The 21,886-nt window shown below is 43.8% G+C and overlaps 1 protein-coding gene across 2 annotated transcripts in view; it reads right to left on the bottom strand.

The window, feature by feature from the left end:
• Positions 1-16,946: 16,946 nt before the first annotated feature.
• dhx15 (DEAH (Asp-Glu-Ala-His) box helicase 15) overlaps positions 16,947-21,886 on the bottom strand; it is an 80,070-nt gene continuing 75,130 nt past the window's right edge. For both annotated transcript variants that reach the window (XM_060935315.1, XM_060935306.1), the window contains exons 13-14: positions 20,743-20,912; positions 16,947-17,715 (exon numbers count right to left, since the gene is read on the bottom strand). In XM_060935315.1, the coding sequence (XP_060791298.1) occupies positions 17,598-17,715; positions 20,743-20,912 (288 nt within the window). In that variant the 3' untranslated portion in view covers positions 16,947-17,597. The remainder of the gene's footprint in view (positions 17,716-20,742; positions 20,913-21,886) is intronic.

Here is a 21,886-nt window from a genome sequence, read left to right as displayed (position 1 = left end):
CCTGTGACCCGCAATGGATAAGTGGCATAGAAAATGAAGGAATAAAACGCTCTCTGGCTCCAACAAGTTAGAGAACCCGTGCTTTAAAGAAAAGTTCCTCAGTATCTCAATTCATCTTCTGCAACTGACTGTAGCCACTAAAAATATGACAAAACTGCTGATCAAGACTGCAATTAACTTTCTTTCACTTGAAGTATCCATCCATCCATTATCTGTAGCCACTTATCCTGTTGTACAGGGTCGCAGGCAAGCTGGAGCCTATCCCAGCTGACTATGGGCGAAAGGCGGGGTACACCCTGGACAAGTCGCCAGGTCATCGCAGGCCTGACACATAGACACAGACAACCATTCACACTCACATTCACACCTACGGTCAATTTAGAGTCACCAGTTAGCCTAACCTGCATGTCTTTGGACTGTGGGGGAAACCGGAGCACCCAGAGGAAACCCACGCGGACACGGGGAGAACATGCAAACTCCACACAGAAAGGCCCTCGCCGGCCGCTGGGCTCGAACCCAGGACCTTCTTGCTGCGAGGCGACTGTGCTACACCACCGTGCCGCCCACACTGATACTTATTATTGTTAAAATGTTAAAATGTTAAGATTGGCGATCTGTCCAGGATGTACCCTGCCTCTCACCTGTGACCTGCAATGGATAAGTGGTATAGAAAATGAAGGAATAAAAGGAGGATCATAGGGACAGAGAGGATCACAGGGACAAAACTTCCTTCCATGGGCTCTATGTATGTGCAGCATTGTCGGAAAAGAGCAGAGGGAATCATCAGAGACTCCCTCCACCCAGCTCACTCTCTGCTCAGACACAAACACTGCACGTACAACCTGAGACACAGCAGAGCGGACAGCATCATCACTCATAGAACACGGTTCTTCAACAGCTTCTTCCCTGCCACAGTCAGACTGATGGCAAAACAAAAGTATTGAATAAGTGTAACAATAACCATTACTACCTCACTTCACTTGTCATATGCAATATGTGATATGTTATTATCTGTGAAATAGGATTATGTGTTATATACCTTCTGATAAATGTGCGATATTTTAACTGTGCAAAATCCCCACATAACTCTCACCCCCCTCCCAAAATGTGCACTATTTCCATATAACTTTCCCCTCTTTTCATAATCCAGGAACAGCAATCAGGATTAGCCATTTATTTTATTACTGTTATTTAACATTTGCCCTCCCCTTTTGTTTAATACTTGTATTTTTTCTAATTTTGTACATATTACCACCTTTTTGTATAGTGCTTTATATTTTATATTTTTATTATAATGTTCTATTTGCCAAGGAAGAGCACGTCGGATGCAATTTTTGCTTTAAGAATGTTAATGGAGAAGTACAGAGAAGGCCAGAGAAAGCTACATTGTGTGTTTGTAGACCCGGAGAAGGCATACGATAGAGTGCCGAGAGATGAGTTATGGTATTGTATGAGAAAGAGTGAAGTGAATGAGAAGTACATTAGAGCAGTGCAAGACATGTATGAGAACAGTGAAACAGCAGTGAGGTGTGCAGTTGGAACGACTGAATGGTTCAAGGTGAAGGTGGGACTCCATCAAGGATCTGGTTTGAGTCCTTTCTTGTTTGCCATAGTGATGGATAGCTTGACGGACGAAGTGAGGCAAGAGTCACCATGGAACATGATGTTTGAAGATGATATTGTGATATGAGGTGAAAGTAGAAAGGAGGTTGAGCTGGGTTTGGAGGGATGGAGGTATGCATTGGAATGAAGAGGAATGAAGGTGAGCAGGAACAAAACAGAATACATGTGCATCAATGAGAATGGGGATGAGAGTGTAGTGAAGATGCAAGGAGTAGACGTAAAGAAAGTTGGTGAATTCAAGTACCTGGGGTCAACTGTGCAGGAAAATGGGGGCTGCGATAGTGAGGTGAGAAAGAGAGTGCAGGCAGGGTGGAGCAGTTGGAGAAGGATTTCGGGAGTCATTTGTGATAGGAAAGTCCCAGCAAAAGTGAAAGGTAAGACGTACAAGACAGTAGTGAGACCAGCTGTGATGTATGAATTGGAGACCGTACCCTTAACAAAGAGACAGGAGGCAAAGTTGGAGGTGGTGGAGTTGAGGATGTTAAGGTTTGCGATGGGAGTGACAAGGTTGGACAGGATAAGGAACGAGCAGATCAGAGGGACAGCGCATGTGGAGAGCTTGGGAATTAAGCTAAGAGAGATGAGACTGAGATGGTACGGGCACATCCTGAGAAAAGATGCAGAGCATGTTGGAAGGAGAATGTTGAGGATGGAGCTGCCAGGCACACGAAAATGAGGAAGGCCAAAGAGGAGATACATAGATGTGGTGAGAGAGGACATGAAAGTGGCAGGTGTGGTAGAGAAGGATGCAGAAGACAGGGAGCAATGGAGACGAAAGATCCGCTGTGGCGACCCCTAATCGGGAGCAGCCAAAAGAAGAAGAAGAAGATTATAATGTTCTATTTCCTAACTTTTTCTTTTTTTAATAGTGTTTTATTTCCGGCACCACGGTAATGTAGTAGTGAGCACTGTCGCCTCACAGCAAGAAGGTCCGGGTTCGAACCCCGTGGCCAGCGAGGGCCTTTCTGTGCGGAGTTTGCATGTTCTCCCCGTGTCCGCGTGGGTTTCCTCCAGGTGCTCCGGTTTCCCCCACAGTCCAAAGACATGCAGGTTAGGTTAACTGGTGACTCTAAATTGAGCGTAGGTGTGAATGTGAGTGTGAATGGTTGTCTGTGTCTATGTGTCAGCCCTGTGATGACCTGGCGACTTGTCCAGGGTGTACCCCGCCTTTTGCCCGTAGTCAGCTGGGATAGACTCCAGCTTGCCTGCGACCCTGTAGAACAGGATAAAGCGGCTAGAGATAATGAGTGTTTTATTTCCTAAACTGTTGACTCAGAGAGCCCTGCACAAAAATTCCTATGTGTCTGAACTGTTGGTTTATGCACAAATGGCAAATCTAATCTAATCTGAAAGCCTCTCTGGCTCCAACAAGTTAGAGAACCCGTGCTTTAAAGAAAAGTTCCTCAGCGTCTCAATTCATCTTCTGCAACTGACTGTAGCCACTAAAAATATGACAAAACTGCTGATCAAGACTGCAATTAACTTTCTTTCGCTTGAAGTATCCCATCTCATTATCTGTAGCCGCTTTATCCTGTTCTACAGGGTCGCAGGCAAGCTGGAGCCTATCCCAGCTGACTATGGGCGAAAGGCGGGGTACACCCTGGACAAGTCGCCAGGTCATCGCAGGCCTGACACATAGACACAGACAACCATTCATACTCATGGCCAATTTAGAGCCACCAATTAGTCTAACCTGCATGTCTTTGGACTGTAGGGGAAATCGCAGCACCTGGATGAAACCCACGCGGACACGGGGAGAACATGCAAACTCCACACAGAAAGGCCCTCGCTGGCCACGGGGCTCGAACCCAGAACCTTCTTGCTGGGAGGCGACAGTGCTACATCACTACGCCGCCCACACTGATACTTATTATTGTTAAAATGTTAAAAATTCCAATGTGTCTGAACTGTTGGTTTATGCACAGATGGCAAATAAAATCTCATCTAATCTAAAAGGCTCCAACAAGTTAGAGAACCCGTGCTTTAAAGAAAAGTTCCTCAGCATCTCAATTCATCTTCTGTAGCCACTAAAAATATGACAAAACTGCTGATCAAGACTGCAATTAACTTTCTTTCGCTTGAAGTAGCGGCCAAAAGAACTCCAACAACACGTGACCTTGCACGTTCGACGTCACTTTTCGATACATTTAAATGCAGCGCATCTGCGGCTGATCTGAGGGTTTGTCACTTCTGAGGTCATTCCCCAGCAGACTCATCCATCAATATCAGCGCTCATTTGAAAACTTTCCCTGAGTATGGCGACTAAGCAGGTGCTTTTACATCCGAAGGTCTAGGTTTTAGGCATATTTCATGGAGAATATGTCGAATGAGAGCCATTTACGGTCGTGGAAGATAAAAAGTGGAGGCGCAGCGAAAGCAGCAGCATCAGCATCAGCAGCGCCGGACAGAAGGCTGTGGTGTCATGTCCCCTACCTGCTCTACCGAATTCTCCCAGGTGAAGTTGTGCAGAGATGAGGCGAAGAGCTCCTCTTCCGACAGCCCATAGCCCTCCATGTTCTGCGACGCTGGGGACTTGTGTTGGAGAGAGTGATGGAGATGAAGAGAGATGTCTTCAGACGAGTCGCTCGGCTCGGTTCCGCTCCGTCCTGTCTGTTTAAGCGAACGGCGGATGGAGCTCGAGCTGCTCAGCTCAGTCACGTGGGAGTCCTTCAGCGACCTGTGTCCTTATTGTCCTAATTTCCTATTCCTGTATTCCTCATCACCTTCATGCATTATGGAGCTCCTAAAGTGCCCAAAGGTGGCATGTTTATCTCGTGCACGCAAAATAATAACTTGTGCATACTAGATTTAAAAAAAAAAAAAATCACCTCATCTCATCTTATCTCATCTCATTATCTCTAACCGCTTTATCCTGTCCTACAGGGTCGCAGGCAAGCTGGAGCCTATCCCAGCTGACTACGGGCGAAAGGCGGGGTACACCCTGGACAAGTCGCCAGGTCATCACAGGGCTGACACATAGACACAGACAACCATTCACACTCACATTCACACCTACGGTCAATTTAGAGCCACCAGTTAACCTAACCTGAATGTCTTTGGACTGTGGGGGAAACCGGAGCACCCGGAGGAAACCCACGAGGACACCAGGAGAACATGCAAACTCCACAGATAAAGGCCCTCGCCAGCCACGGGCCTCAAACCCGGACCTTCTTGCTGTGAGGCGACAGCGCTAACCACTACACCACTGTGCCGCCACCTATTGAAATATGCACGATAATAACTTGTGCACACAAGGTTTAAAAATAGGCCTTGATCACCTTTTGGGACTTTAGGTAGCGCATTATCTGTAGCCACTTATCCTGTTCTACAGGGTCGCAGGCAAGCTGGAGAGGTGACGTACACCCTGGACAAGTCACCAGGTCATCGCAGGGCTGACACATTCACACAATTTAGAGCCACCAATTAGCCTAACCTGCATGTGGGGGAAACCAGAGGAAACCCACTCAGACACGGGGAGAACGTGCAAACTCCACACAGAAAGGCGCTCGCTGGATGCTGGGGCCGAACCCAGGACCTTCTTGCTGGGAGGCGACAGTGCTAACCACTACACTACACTACGGTGCTGCCTGAGATCTTTGTCATATCCATCCATCCATTATCTGTAGCCACTTATCCTGTTCTACAGGGTCGCAGGCAAGCTGGAGAAGTGGCGTACACCCTGGACAAGTCGCCAGGTCATCGCAGGGCTGACACATTCACACAATTTAGAGCCACCAATTAGCCTAACCTGCATGTGGGGGAAACCCACTCAGACACGGGGAGAATGTGCAAACTCCACACAGAAAGGCACTCGCCGGATGCTGGGCTCAAACCCAGGACCTTCTTGCTGGGAGGTGACAGTGCTAACCACTACACTACACCACATCACCGTGCTGCCTGAGATCTCTGTCATATCCATCCATCCATCCATAGCCACTTATCCTGTTCTACAGGGTTGCAGGCAAGCTGGAGAACACCCTGGACAAGTCGCCAGGTCATCGCAGGGCTGACACCTAAACACAAACAACCATTCACACAGTTTAGAGCCACCAATTAGCCTAACCTGCATGTGGGGGAAACTGGAGGAAACCCACTCAGACACAGGGAGAACGTGCAAACTCCACACAGAAAGGCACTTGCCAGATGCTGGGCTCGAACCCAGGACCTTCTTGCTGAGAGGCGACAGCGCTAACCATTATACTACACCACCATGCTGCTTGAGATCTCTGTCATATCTATCCATCCAGCCATTATCTGTAGCCATTTATCCTGTTCTACAGGGTTGCGGACAAGCTAGAGCCTATCCCAGCTGACTGTGGGCGGGGGGGTTTACACCCTGGACAAGTCACCAGGTTATCGCATGGCTGACACAGAGACAAACAACCATTCACATTTGTACAATTTAGAGCCACCAATTAGCCTAACCTGCTTGCCTTTGGACTGTGGCAGAAACCGGAGGAAACCCACTCAGACACAGGGAGAACATGCAAACTCCGCACAGAAAGGCACTCGCCAGATGCTGGGCTCGAACCCAGGACCTTCTTGCTGGGAGGTGACAGTGCTAACCACTACACTACACCACCATGCTGCCTGAGATCTCTGTCATATCCACAGTCAGTTGGGATAGGCTCCAGCTTGCCCACGATCCTGCACAGGATAAGCAGTTATGGATAATGGATGGATGGATGGATGGATGGATGGATGGAGTGTTTTACTGGGAAATACACAACTCATATTTTTCATACGAGCTACATCTGGGACATGGAGAACCAAAACTGTGACATAAATCTCTCTATGTCACTCACAAGGAAATTGATGAAATGTTTTGAAAAATTTGGGTACTTTTTGTTTGTGAATGTGTCTATATAATAAAAAGAAAATCACATGCTGGCTTGAAGATATGCGGTTTATCTTCTCGTGTTAAAAAACTCATGTTTTTCATATGAAATAAATTGCAGATCTGAGTGACGTATTTAAATAATATTGGCTGGTGTTGAGGGGGCAGCACAGTGGTGTAGTGGTTAGCACTGTTGCCTCACATTCATCTCTAAAATCCCAATATATTCCCCAATATATCCATTATACCTTCACACACATGCAACTCACCCATGCTGTGGGTACTGATGCCCCCCATACCATCACAGATGCTGGCTTTTGTACTGTACCTTTCTCTGATAACAAACTGGATGGTCGTGTTCACCTTTGGCACTGAGAACTCAATGTCCGGTTTTCCTGAAAACAAGCTGAAATGTGGACTCATCTGATCACAGCATGTTTCCACTGTCTTTTGGTCCATCTGAGATGAGTTTGTGTCCAGAGAAATCAGCAGCGTTTCTTCATAGAACAACAAATTATTTGGAAGGTATGCCAGAAAAAAAGCCTCTTGTCAGTTTACCACAAATACAAGCGCCTGAAGTTTACAAAACACTACTACAACTTTGACTGGAATCGTGTTCTCTGGTCTGATGTAAAAAAAAGGGGGGGGGGGGGGGCTTTTTGGCAATAAACAGTCAAGGTGGGTTTGGCATAAAAAGAAAAAAGTAAAGAACATGGCTGTCATGAAAAGAGTCTGATCCCAACTGTACAATATGGTGGAAGTTCTGTGATGTTTTGGGGCTGTTTTTCCTCCAAAGGCCCTGGAAACCTTGTTAGGCTACATGGCATCATGGACTCCATGAAAGACCAGGCAGAGGCGATTCTAGAGTCTGTTGTAGCCCCAAGCAAAAATTTCCAGGGGGCCCTTCTGACCAGTGTTCATCACCAATATGTTATAAATAATCTGACACCAATGAAAAATGTATGAAACCAAAGTTTTTTAAATTCCAAATGTGAAAATACAATGGTAAAGAACAATAAAAACAATAAAAAACAAAATAAATAAGCCCTCAGGCCCCGACTCTCAGGGGGCCCCTGGGCCAGGGGGCCCCAAGCAGTTGCCTGCCTTGCCTGTTCACAAGCTGCGTGTCTGAGACCAGGACATTTTAAATCAGAATCTGGCTGCTTCTGCCGGGAAACTAAAACTGGGTCATCACTGGATCTTCCAGCAGGACAATGATCCAAAGCATTTGTCCAAATCAATACAAAAATGGTTCACTGACCACAGAATCAAGCTTCTGCCCTGGCCATCTCAGTCCCCTGACCTGAACCCCATTGAAAACCTGTGGGCTGAGCTGAAGAGGAGAGAACACAAGAGAGGGTCGAGGACCCTGGATGATGTGGAAAGACTGTGCAAAGAGGAACGGTCTCAGATGCCCTGCTCTGTATCTCCAACCTTACAAAATGTTATAGGAGACTCCGTGCTGTTTTACTGAAAAAGGGAGGTTGTACAAAGTATTAAATGTATAGTAATTGTGAGATATGTTTTTGTAAAAAATAATTATTTCTCGATAAGGAATTTGTTTTTCTCTGAATAAATTTATTTCTATTAAAGGTTGGATTTTTCTCTTTTTTTTTCAGTGTGAGATGAAGCTACTTCACCAAAAGGTGGGAGGTTTTTTCCTAATCCTTTTAACTAATCTTTACAAGGGGGGCCAATAATTGTGGAGGGCACTGTATGTCAAGCTATAATGCAAGTAGTAGTATCTTAAAGTGGCCAGCTCACCCTTCCCAGCGTCTTCAGCACCAAGTAGCGAGACGCTATTTTGATGCTAGCGATCGTCCAAAAACAATCTACAACAATTCAGGGACATCCTAGGCCACAGATCTTAAATTATAAAGTGCAACTGAAGATATTTTGTTAAAGTATTTATATTTTAAATTCCTTTGACTGATTTGTTCCCACCAGCTTGCAGGCAGCTGCAAAGGAAAGAAAAGATAAGCTAGAAAAGATAATTCAAGATGGGTTTTTAAGGGATCATTAACAGTGAATTTGCAGAGGTTTTGCTGCCCAGAGAGCTAGCAAGTAGTGGTCATATGCGTTCAAAACAAAAACCACAAATTTGATTCTGGGCATGGTGAGCTGTCCCTTTACATAAAATGATCATTTTTGTTATTCTTGTTGTTCAAGAAGCATGTGAAACCTTGTCTTTGTTTGAAAAGAAACTTCTGTTCTGAACCACATTAAACACACTCTATAGACAAAAGTATGTGGACACTTGACAACTAAAACACCCCTAATACAGAGTTGGTTCCCCTCTGCTGCTAAAATGGAGGAGCCGTGGCTTAAAGAAGCAGCTTTGGGACCAGAAGGTTGCTGGTTCAATTCCCTGGACCAACAGGAATGGCTGTAGTGCCCTTGAGCAAGGCACCTGACCCCCAAATGCTCCCTGGGCATGTTGTATGTCACTCTGGATAAGAGCATCTGCTATATGGCTGTAATGTAATATAAAACAGTGTCTACTCTTCAGAGAAGGCTTGCCACTAGATTTTGGACCATCACTGTCGGGATTTATGCTCATTCAGCAACAAGAGCACAAGAGGTTGGACACTGATGGTTTGCTGTCATGTGGGTATACAACATTTCCACTTCACTGAGATGACAAAGGGGCGGCACGGTGGTGTAGTGGTTAGCGCTGTCGCCTCACAGCAAGAAGGTCCTGGGTTCGAGCCCCATGGCCGGCGAGGGCCTTTCTGTGCGGAGTTTGCATGTTCTCCCCGTGTCCGCGTGGGTTTCCTCCGGGTGCTCCGGTTTCCCCCACAGTCCAAAGACATGCAGGTTAGGTTAACTGGTGACTCTAAATTGACCGTAGGTGTGAATGTGAGTGTGAATGGTTGTCTGTGTCTATGTGTCAGCCCTGTGATGATCTGGCGACTTGTCCAGGGTGTACCCCGCCTTTCGCCCGTAGTCAGCTGGGATAGGCTCCAGCTTGCCTGCGACCCGGTAGAAGGATAAAGCAGCTAGAGATAATGAGATGAGATGACAAGGACAGATTGATGATTTTAAAAATAAACATTATTGATCGTGAGCGGCCTGGTGGTGTAGTGGTTAGCACTGTCGCCTCACAGCAAGACGGTCCTGGGTTCGAGCTCAGCAGCCGACGAGGGCCTTTCTGTGTGTAGTTTGCATGTTCTCCCCATGTGGGTTTCCTCCGGGTGCTCCGGTTTCCCCCACAGTCCAAAGGTATGCAGGTTAGGTTAATTGGTGGATCTAAATTGAGTGTGAATGGTTGTTTGTCTCCATATGTCAGCCCTGTGATGCCCTGGCGACTTGTACAGGGTGTACCCCGCCTCTCGCCCATAGTTATCTGGGATAGGCTCTAGCTTGCCTGCGACCCTGCACAGGATAAGTGGTTATGGATGGATGGATGCTATTTTTCATTGTATTGTCATAGAATTTGAAGAAAGCATAGGGTGTGAAAGAACTTGAGTGACCAACACAGGGCCCTGACCTCAACCTCATTGAACACCTTTAGGATGAAGGACTTCTTGTCTGACATCAGTGCCTGACCTCATGAATACTCTTGGAGCTGAATGAATAAATACCAATAGCCATGCTCCAAAAACTACTAGAAAGCTTTCCCAGAAGACTGGAGGTTATTTTAACAGCAAAGGGAGACTAAATCTATTATTCGAAAGTTCAGCAGGTACATATGGGTGTGACTGGTGAGATGCTCACATACATTTGTTCAAGACCTGACTGTTCACTTGCTGCCTAATTTATCCCACCCCTTGACAGGTGCCATTATAACTAGATAATGTTATTCACTTTGCCCATCAGTGGTTTTAATGTTATGGCAGATTAGTGTACAAGATATGTTGATGTACTGTTATATATTTCTTTGAAGTTTATTTCAACATCCTTACATTCAAATCAATCTTTGGGTATATAAATAAAGAGTAATAAGGAGGTGTTACAAGCTTGAACCTGTTATAAATGGACCTGAAATTGGGCAATTTTTAACTAATCAGGAGAGAATTTCCCAAAGGCATGGTACCAGAGTTGTTTTTTTCTCAAAATGGTGCTGAGTTTCATTTACATATACTCTCTCCAATAATTATGCTGACTTTGGGAATACATGAGCAATAAAGCCATTTCTATATCAACAATACTAACAGTTCCTTATCTTAATATTCTATATCGTATTTATCCACACAATTATCTCATCTCATCTCATTATCTCTAGCCGCTTTATCCTGTTCTACAGGGTCGCAGGCAAGCTGGAGCCTATCCCAGCTGACTACGGGCGAAAGGCGGGGTACACCCTGGACAAGTCGCCAGGTCATCACAGGGCTGACACAGAGACACAGACAACCATTCACACTCACACCTACAGTCAATTTAGAGTCACCAGTTAACCTAACTTGCATGTCTTTGGACTGTGGGGGAAACCGGAGCACCCGGAGGAAACCCACGCAGACACGGGGAGAACATGCAAACTCCGCACAGAAAGGCCCTCGCTGGCCACGGGGCTCGAACCCGGACCTTCTTGCTGTGAGGCGACAGCGCTAACCACTACACCACCGTGTCGCCCTTCCACACAATTATAAGTAGGTGATTTTTGTCTAACAAATTTTGAAGAATTAGTGTGTCCCTCCATCCTACTAAAACTCATGTTCTTTATGCACTAGACAAAACCGTTTGCAGTGTGCTTGAATGGTTCAATTCATAGGCATGTTCATGCTTACTGAAATTGTCAAGATTCACTACATTGGCAAAAGTAATGAGAAAAAGAAATTGACATTGTTCTGTGTTGGTTGTGTCCCCCAAAGTCATGTCTCACAAAGCCACTGTGAGATGTGATTTGTTTGAAGTGCCTGATAATATATTGCATACTCCACATCTCAAGTGTAATAAATTAAATCAGGAATCAAATAAGTTAACACATGAATATTTTTCTTTTCCTTCTGAAAACATTCAAGGTTAGCTTCAAGTACAGTGCTCAGGAAATGGGCTTGAGCATTTGCATAGTTTTACTGGCTATAAATTTAAGAGATTAATAACGCTCAAACGCAATATTATTAAAACTACAGTACACTGTAAAATCAGCAAATTAGAAAAGTCAGGCTTCTTGTGGACCAGATCTTACATCTTATCTAGGTGGTAAGAAAACACAAGTGGTACAAATGTACATGGCAGATTTGCTTATCATCATTATCTGATCACAATTCTCCATTCTCTAGCTTCAGCATGTTGTGGTTTTTCCTGAACTTTTTGTTGTCCAGTATTTAATTAAGCTCAACCAAGGAAAGTCTCATTTCGCAGTGGATGTAATACATCAGAAAGCACTTGGATTTAATGCACCGTCAAGTGATAAGTCAATGACAGACCCACTGAAACTATCCCAGCTGTTTGGAGGAAACTCATATCATGACTTTTCCTGATGCTGTGTTCATCTGACAAAGTTGTCGGGGAAGTTTCTCACTGAGTGAGCACCTTGCTGGGTATGTCGATGGTGTAACCTTTCCATGAACTTTCGTTAAGCCGTGGTGAGACTCATATCTCAAGGATTTCACCATTTTCCATTGTTTCTGCAACATGCAGAACACACCCTCTCCCCCGAAGGGACTATACATCAGCACCACTCCACTGTACATCACACAGGAACCTATCACACGCAGGCTGACGAGTTCTTGTCAGAGATGCTATGATTGAATTGTTCCATCATTCAGTCACCAGAGGGGCCATTACTCCAAATTAGCATACAAATTCAAACCAGGACAGATGGATTTGTCACATTCCACTCGGCTGCATCGTCTTCGAGACAGGCTTCGCCAGCACTGCGTGATGGAGATAAGACACCTGTCTCAGCTTCGTTTGGGACAACTGCTGTACGAATGGCGAGAGGAAAGGCGTAGGTGTCCAATAAACTGCCTTACAAACCTGACAGAATATCATTGGAACATCACAGGGGGTTGTAGGATGTGCTGCAAAAATGCGTAGTGCTCTGAGGGCTGTCTGGATGATGGAGCAACGCTTGTATCAGTCAATGAGACTGAATAGACGGCAGCTGGATGTATGGACATTTTGTATGACACTAGATATTTTTACGCACAAAAACATCCTCGGGAGAACTAAATATAGCAAGGCAAACAAGGGCCGACACTTTCAAACATCAATTTTATATAACTAATTTTGATAATTAGCTCCAACGTTCTTATCAAAGTCTGATTTTCTCAGCATGCTTTGCTGATTTTGCAATTTTCTGATTAGAACTTTTGCATCGACATTGTCAAAATTTTTTTATAACCGAGACAAAATGCAATTTCAGTAATACTGTGGCAGTTTACTGATACAAAAATAACATTTCACAAGCCCACGAAGGACGTCAATTTTCCCAACTTGAGACATTCAGTGGTTAACAGAAGTATACATTTCAGTGTGATCTTTTTATATATAAAGTGTGAATGGGTGTCTGTGTGTCAGCCCTGTGATGACCTGGCGACTTGTCCAGGGTGTACCCCGCCTCTCGCCCGTAGTCAGCTGGGATAGGCTCCAGCTTGCCTGTGACCCTGTAGGACAGGATAAAGCGGCTACAGATAATGGACGGAGATTTTATTTATTTATTTATATAACTGCTGAGATCAACTGAACAATCCTAACGACACCCTTCTCCACTCACTCACTCAAGCCCACACAATTTCCCAGTCAACTCCAATCAATGTGCTTGCTATTGGTTTTGGAGAGGTTTTGTTTTCTAGCACATTTTCATAGATGTGCGTTGAAAGGGTTAAAAAAAAAGAGCCATCTATTTAGAAATTTGGGGCCGAGAGCTTTCTCGCCAATCGTCAACAAACATCAAAACACATGCTAATCTCTCCCTTTTGAATATTACATTCAGTAGCCCTGATCTGAACTCCCACAGTATGAAGAAGCACAGCATTTTCCTCCTCCCTCTCTTCTGTTCACCAAAGAGCTAAGCGAGAGTGTTTCTGCTCTCCTGACGATGTGCCTTTGAAACTGGGGGGCACATGCTAACTTGGGGTCGCTTTTGAAGTTACTGTGCTTCATCATATGCCATTTTGCATAAAGCTCATCCCTATTTCTCCCATACTGCCATGGTGTCTAATGCCATAGGTAAGGGTTTGGTGTTTTATCTGCGTCTAATGGATTAACAAAAAGAACCCCTGGGTGTCGTGATTAAATGTGCACTCTCCTAGCTGAAGTGTTGCATAAACACAAGGATGAAGCAGTAAATGCCATAATCTCAGGCTAGCGGGGCAAGGCATTGCGATGGATTATGCCTGGTGCCTTCACTAGAATTCTAAGAATCCCCACAATTGAAGAGAAACAAGTTGAAGGGTATTCGCTGAAAACTGAGAATGGGGCATGCATTAAATTGCTGGAGTAAGCTCTAAAAGCAGCTGCAGATGCATATTACTGTGAACCATTTGCACAGAGAAATTTATTTTTTTAAACTGTCTGGTGTCGACTCAAACCAGCGTTTTCATGGAAGTCAGCCAAAAAAAAAAAAGGCAGTCTCTCAACAGCATTGGACTCAAAACGGGGACCAATAGAACACCAGAGCAAAAAATGAACGAAGTAGCCCAATACAGGGAGCCGGGTGACGACCTTCCAGCAAATGTTTGGGCCCCCTACCCAAAAATCAGTGATGCACAAGAAGACCTTGGATAACCTCAGCCTGAGGGAACAAGTCACACTTCAGAGATGACCCACAACCCACTTCTCACTCTGCCTAACTTGGTCCCTTTCATTTGAGGAACTGACCCAGAGAATGAAGCTTTTCAAGAAAAATCTCCACAATAGCAGAGACAGACTAGGTTCAAGCAGACACAATTATACCCAGTCTCCACTCTTCCCTCATCCCAACCCTCTTACATGAGAACACTGAAAAGTCATTTATTGGCCTTTATCACAGACACGACAATGAAAAGAAAGGAATCCAGGACACTCAATACAAATATCTGTCAGGCCTTTAATCACAATTTTTGTGAAATATGATTGGATATGAAGGAAAAAGACCAATTTTAATTTCAGATGTACATCAGGGAGATCATTCCAAAGGAGCTTCCAGTGCTACTTGCCCATGGGAGAAATGACCACTGAGGAGTTTCCTTTTTAAATTCCCCAAATTAAAGGTTCTGACTGCAAAGTTGAATTCTGGGCAAAATGCTGTCGATTGCTGTTGGAGTTGAGATGTTTCACTGCTGCACATACCATATGTCCCATGTGTCGCTGTTTTACCAAGATAGAATGCATCCCGCATTTTATGATTCCGGAGATCGCCGAAGCAAGTCAGCAACATCACATGACCACCATGAGGCATGTTTGACTTCCTTTTAACAAGTCAGCATGAGCAAATATGGTAGACTCCGCTCTCCCGCCAGTGGAAAAGAAAAGGAAAACCTGTCTAGTAAGTGCAACTGCAAGATAGCAAGGTCAGATGACGTTATTTTTCTGGACAGATAACCATTCTAGCTAGCGTTTGGCTATCTTAGCCTTAGAATGCATGGGCTTGAGTTATACACCTAATGTTTTGATCTTACAGAGAAGGAAACGATAACAAAAGCAGTAACAGAGAAAAAAAAAGTTATATTAGTCTTTTGTTTCATGGATCTATTCACAGATGTCAACCACAAATTACATACCTGCATCATGAGGTTTTCCACACGTCGCCATCTTGGTGTGATGCAGTTCTGCAGTTATGTGAATTAAAGTGCATATCACGGGTAAATTCAGGAGCAAGATCAATGTAATTCTATTTTATATTAAACTTTGGTCAAACATCGGTCACATTTTGCGCAATTTTTTTTACCTTGCGCAATACCAGAAAAATTCAGTTGAAATCAAGCCATTTGAGGCGAATTGGTCCGCCTCTGAAAAAACTTGGCATTTGGATTTCCCGGCAAACATTGATTTTCGTGACATCACGTGCACGAATCCTACGTCAGCGTTGGTTTATGAGAAAACGACCTGGTGGTTTTCTGCAAATTTCTTCGTTATCACGTAATTATTAAAATTGTTAACAGAGGTATCGTAGGAGGGTGTAGCAACACCAATCTTGATGGGATTAGTACTCATCGTTTCCCACATTGCACTCAGGTGACAATTCCATATTTCAATGCAAAATCGCTAGCTGCTAAACTTGATCTACACAGGCTGTGCACTGAAACTGTGCAAGCGCTCTCAGCCTGCTGGCGCTTCCGCAGGTAACATCACGAATCTGGCTCCAGACTCCCTTGGGATTTTTCCAGACACGTTTTATTTTATTTTTTCTGCTGTAGACAGATGGCCTTCTGCAAAATTACCCTTCTGGATGAGTGTGTAAAGGGACATTCATATATATTAAAAAAAAAAAACAAAAAAAAAAACACGAATTTGGTCCAGGATATGCACTTTAAAGCACCTCACATTCAGCTATTTCCGTAGAGCCATGCCGTTTACCTCAAGAGGTAGGACAACAGCCCCATAAGGAGAAAAGCGGCCCTTCGTGCATCAAAATGACCGCATCTCATCCACGATGTTAGCACAAGACATAGGAAAATGCCTTGCACAATATTTAAAAATATTCAAATGACTTTGCAGTAAACACCTTTAATTAATCTCACCTCTCTCCATTACTTCTATTGTGTCTCCTGCTAAAAATAGAACAATAAGAGTGCCCTGAGAGCACAATATCCCCCGCTGGCAGCTATATATCTATGCTATAAAGTGCTTAATACACCTTCATGAAATTGTCAGAGTACAAGTTTGGTAATCAAGGGCCACAACTCTGGTAAAATGCAACTGAATCGAACAAAATTACTATGAGTATTACTGACAAAGAATCCTGTCAAGTTTCGTGAAATTCCTCCAAAAATTGAGAGAGGGGTTGATTTCAGAAGGTGAGCACCCTTCCTGGGACGGACAGACAGACAGACATCGCCATGACAATCCCCTTTCGGTTCTTTCAGCCAGCAGGGGATAAATTTTGTTAATCAAGGGCTGTAACTCTAGTAAAATGTGACCAAAATTTAATTAAATTACAATATGCATACTACCAACATACAACAATGCCTTTTACCAGGTTTTGTGAAATTCCTCCACAAATTGAGAGAGGAGTTGATTTCAGAAGGAAAACACACTCATGAAATTGTCAAAGTATACATTTTTTTAATCAAGGGCTGTAACTCCGGTAAAATGTGACCGAATTGAAACAAATTACAATAGGCGTATTACGGACATAACAATGCTTCTTGTCAAGTTTCGTGAAATTCCTCCAAAAACCGTGAGAGGAGTTGATTTCAGAAGGTTAGCACCCTTTCCTTGAACGGACAGCTGGACGGACATCACCACAATATAATCCCCCTTCAGGCCTTTCGGCCCGCGGGCGATAAAAATTGACCAGTGGCTTTGTGGAGGTACCATGAAGTCCCACCACTACTCAAATCCCAGATGCCAAAACAATTCAAATTTGACTGATATGCCAACTTTAGCACTCCTGAAACAGTGTTACTCATCAGCTTTTATTAGTGAGTGGTCAATATTATGGGTAAAGGGCATCCTTACATTTCATATGTAACAGGACCCTTGAGTAAACATATTAGCCATTGTAACACATCCTTTGTATGTTCAACGTTAATCTTGCTTAAAACCAAAACACAGCAAACAGTACAATCAAAGCATATTCCGAGTCTGAGAGGTGACCCACAGCTGATATCAATATTTTTTTATTGAATTCAAAGTTTTGCTTAACAGAATAAACAAGTACATGTCTACTCGGTTACATTTCAATAAAAGTCTGCAATGTCTATAAGGAATGTCAACACCCACATGAATGATCATGCATAAAAATGGCCGATGACTCACTCTGTTGAGCATTCACACTCAATTAAACCGATTATTTGTGTTTACAGTAAACACTAACATCACAAGTGGCCAAAAAGAGATGGAAGCAAAAAAATATCCTTATAAAAATAATTTTAATGATAAACTGAAACAAAGGGGGAGAAGGGGGAAAAAAAAAAAACCCCACACAAAATATGACAAATCTAAATGTTAACAAGATGACAATGTACAACTTTCAGAGCTGAGAGAAGAAACCTCATGAACAGCCGTGGGTTAAACTTCATATTGTCCTTTAAGCCGTCCTGGGTGTTTAGTATTGAGTGTATTCCTTGGTTTGGAGTTTAGCGACAATGCGCTCCAGCTGTCGCTTGGCCTCACACTGAGGGAAGTTGCCCATCTCGTAGTACTGTGGAGCGATTTTGACCAGCCTGGAAGAAAATTCCATTTGTCAGAGTGTGCTGTACAATTAACTTGAGTCATGCAGTTTTGCCATCATACACTAAAGTTCTGTTTTTCCCTTAGCTAGTAAAAAAAACTTTGCTCTGGTGTGCATCATCTTGTAAAGCTGAGCAACACTAAATATTTACTGTATCCATAAAGCTCAGCTGCCAGATCAAAACCAAATGGTACCTACGTTCACACTGGCAAGTGACAGAGACGCAGGTGTCCATTCATTTTCTAGGTATTTGCCTGACATGGAGCTGCGACATCAGCAATACAGTGAAGGGTAACAAGCGACATGTAAACTGGATGCAAATTAGGTATGACGCAGGACAAAGCTAAACAACTGGTTCCTCTGACCAATTCTTTTTTTTTTTTTAAAGATTTTTTTTTGGCTTTTTGCACCTTTATTGGATAGGACAGTGTAGAGACAGGAAACGAGCAGGAGAGAGAGACGGGGAGGGATCGGAAAATGACCTCGGGCCGGAATCGAACCCGGGTACCCGGATTTATGGTATGGCGCCTTATCCACCTGAGCCACGACGCCCCCTCTCTGACCAATTCTATAGAGCATGTGGACTGACTTTTTTTTTTTGGTTAAATTTTAAAATTCCCCCATCACAACTTTAATTCCTATCTACAGTTAGTTAACATTTCCTTTCTAATGCACAAAAATGCAAGAAAAACCCATGACCATCTTTTCCTGTCATACATCACTAAGTGTTTTTAAAGGTCCCATGGCATGAAATTTTCACTTTGAGGTTTTTTAACGTTAAAATGAGTTCCTCTAACCTTCTTAAGTCACCCCAGTGGCTAGAAATTTCATAATGTGTAAACCAAACTATGCCCAACATTTGAGAATGGCGTGTCAAAACGGCACGTTGATAAGCTCTTCCCTTTACTACGTCAGCAAGGGAGATGATCCCCACGCCCCCCCTCTGGATTCCCACCCACTGTATGGATTGCCCCGCCCAGTTGTAGTGAGGAGACCATAGAGGACACAACATGGCATCACCTAAGCGAGCGAAACATGGAAATTGCGCTGTACAGTGAACCCTCGCTATAACGCGGTTCATCTTTCGCGGCTTCGCTGTTTCGCGGATTTTTTTTTTTTTTACAGTGCATTGTGTTCAGAACACTGAACTTCAGCGAGTGGCACAAGAATGGGACCCGTTGATGTGTTGCTCGTTACAGTTTTCAAATATAATCGAAGGTGGCATGTCTGTTTACAAGAATCTTCTTGCCCAGAAGAAAAAAGAGTGCCAACAACTACCCATAACTATGTTCTTCTCTCGGAAAAAGACACCTGCACCACAGCCTTCAGCAGAAAATGACGCTACAGCGGAGCGGAGTCAGGACAAAGAGGCACAGTCAGAGGGACTGTGAAATACGCGAGTCGCAATGTGTCTAACCTCGTATTCATTATTAAAAATATTATTTTACAGTATTATTACAGTATTATTATTTTAAAAGTATTAAAAACTGTCATAGTTATTTGCAAGAACGTTTTTTTTTATTCCTTAAACAAATGCTTTACATTTGTATTGTATAATAGTTGTAAAAAAATTAAGTTGACTATTTCACGGATTTCGCCTATCGCGGGTCCTTTTTGGAACGTAACCCCCGCGATAAACGAGGGTTCACTGTACATGGATGTGACAACGCAGAAAACAGTCTGTTTTTACTGCTGACGGGAGAGCCCCTGAAGACGCAGTGGCTTAATTTTATTTACTTCAATAATACGCCGTCGAGTCTACCTAAGACGGTGTATGTTTGTCGGAAGCATTTTCCTGATGAATGTTTCCACAACTTGGACAGTACAGGGCAGGTTTTGCACATCAACTGTCACTGAAGCCTGGGTCCGTACCAAGCATCCCTGCCGCATCAGCAACAAACACCGAACAAGTAAATGTATAACTGGTCGTTTTGCCGTGTTTTAAAATCGGTGCGTTAGCCTAGCAATGGCTACATTAGCTGTGCAGCTAACCGCTTTCTGCAGTTAGCCAGATAATCTGCGCTACAAAACTAAAGAGCATGCAGCATGCTCTGTTAAACTGAGTTTAGTCTGGAAATTGACTGTAACTTATGAGCTTATGTTTGACTATTGCTCCGCAATGCATGTCTTCTGTTGGATAAGCGATATGTTGCTGTAGTGGCTGCTTCTATCCTCTTTGGTTATGGAGTGCGTGTTCAAGCCTAGGGTATTATACGTTCGTAAACTACCACTCCGAACACTCTCACTCTCTGTTCTCTGTGTCACGTTGAGTTTACGAAAGGAGTCCGAGGGAGAACGGGGTTTTGTCTTAGCAGCGTGGCTACAGGCGCTGATAGCAGCGAGTATGTGTGCGCGCAGCTTGGTCAAGCCCCTCCCCCTCCCCCCATGGCCTGCCCCCACCCTCTACCCTTCCCCGCCTCCTGCTTCTCATGAGCAAAACGACACACTGGGAAAAGCGCTGAAATGGGGCTTTCTCCCAGGAGGCTATATTTACGTGCCGAGGGTTCATTTCGAGAAAGGCTGCGGATATAACATCCGGAAACCTCCACGAGCCCGTTTAAAGCATCAACAAACCACCATGCCATGGGACCTTTAAAGAAATGACAAAAAAATAAAGCATGGAAGGAAGGAAGGGATTTTTGGTGCCTCCATGTATGGATGTATGGACAATGTGCTTTACTAATCTGCCAAAATAACTAGTGCAAACCTAGAATTTAATATATAAAATACAGTTAACAAAAATGACAGTAAATATCATCATTTGATGTAGGTTTCACATTTTGGTTCTTATTATTTCTCATTGGAACGAAAACACCAGACAGCACAGGCCAAAAAGCAGCAGCAGCCACTACATGTCCACTAAACAGACAAGAACTTGCTGCTTGCTTGTGTAAACGTATGGATTACTGGCGCACCATACCCCTGTTCATTTCTCCATTGTATGCTTAGATACACAAATGACAAGAAAAAGTGCACATGGGCACACATGAAGCACAAGCACCAGGGATTTTTAGCTTACCACTCAGGTTTGATGTCTGTACAGGTGCGGATGTAGTTCTTGGTGGTCAGCACAAACTCGTTGTATAGCACCCATTCAGGCTTGTGGTCCAGCACAGTGGACGGGTGCAGCTGGACCACCTGGTTGTCCTTCACTGTCAAATAGTGCCCTGTACGCTCCAGGTGGGCCACCTGATAACACAGCAGCAGCAAATTAAGAAGTAAATCTCCAGCTCTCATGTATGGACACATTCATTCTCTCTCACACACACCAGCCAATTAAACATTCAGCGAAGAACGTGCAGATTAAACGGGGTGATCCGTCTCAATAAAATCCCACTGCAAACAAAGACTTTGGCGACAGAACGCCCTGTAATTCATACATGAAGGCACAAGTTTGTCTTGCCAGTAAAGGTTAATGTTGACAAATATTTTGATATTAATGGAGTAATTTAACTAGTCAGGTCACTTGTTTCAGGCACCCCTTCTGGAGACAGGCCCATTAAAAATGCCATTTATTTTCCTTCAGCAGGCCAAAAAACTGAATTGATTTCTGATTATATGCTTAAATGGTTACACTTTGAAAGAGAGCTATCCATTATAAATGGCAAGCCTGAGTGACCGTGTACTTGTAGCAGGGTTTAAACCTATTCATTATTCAGCAAAGACTAAGACTACGTTCAGACTGCACCCTGAAACGACCCATATCCGATTTTTTTGCCCATATGCGACCTGTATCCGATTTGTTATTGACAATCTGAACGACACAGATCCGATTTTTTCACATGCGACCCAGGCCGCTTGGATATGTGGTCCTAATTCTGATGCATATCCGATATTTTCACATGCGACTGCAGTCTGACCGGACAGGTCGCATTCATGTGACCTACACGTCATCAACAAGAGACAAACGTCACTGTTCTGCGTTGGCTAATCCCGCCTCTTTGGTGGAAAACAACAACATTTGTACAGTTTTCAGAATTTAAATAGACTTTTATAGAATTGATCAAGCTAATGGTGGATTTGATAGGGACCTGGATGTTAAATCATCCTGTATTACAAGATTGTTCTGGAAATTTCCAGTAATTTGACACCTTCGGTCTCATTAGTCTGCTGCCCACATTAATCAGATTATTGTGAGAGTTCCGCCGCCGCCACAAAAACCA

This window comes from Neoarius graeffei, chromosome 1 (genome assembly GCF_027579695.1).
Source record: "Neoarius graeffei isolate fNeoGra1 chromosome 1, fNeoGra1.pri, whole genome shotgun sequence".
Taxonomy (NCBI): Eukaryota; Metazoa; Chordata; class Actinopteri; order Siluriformes; family Ariidae; genus Neoarius; species Neoarius graeffei.
This window is presented reverse-complemented; position numbering and strand designations above follow the sequence as displayed.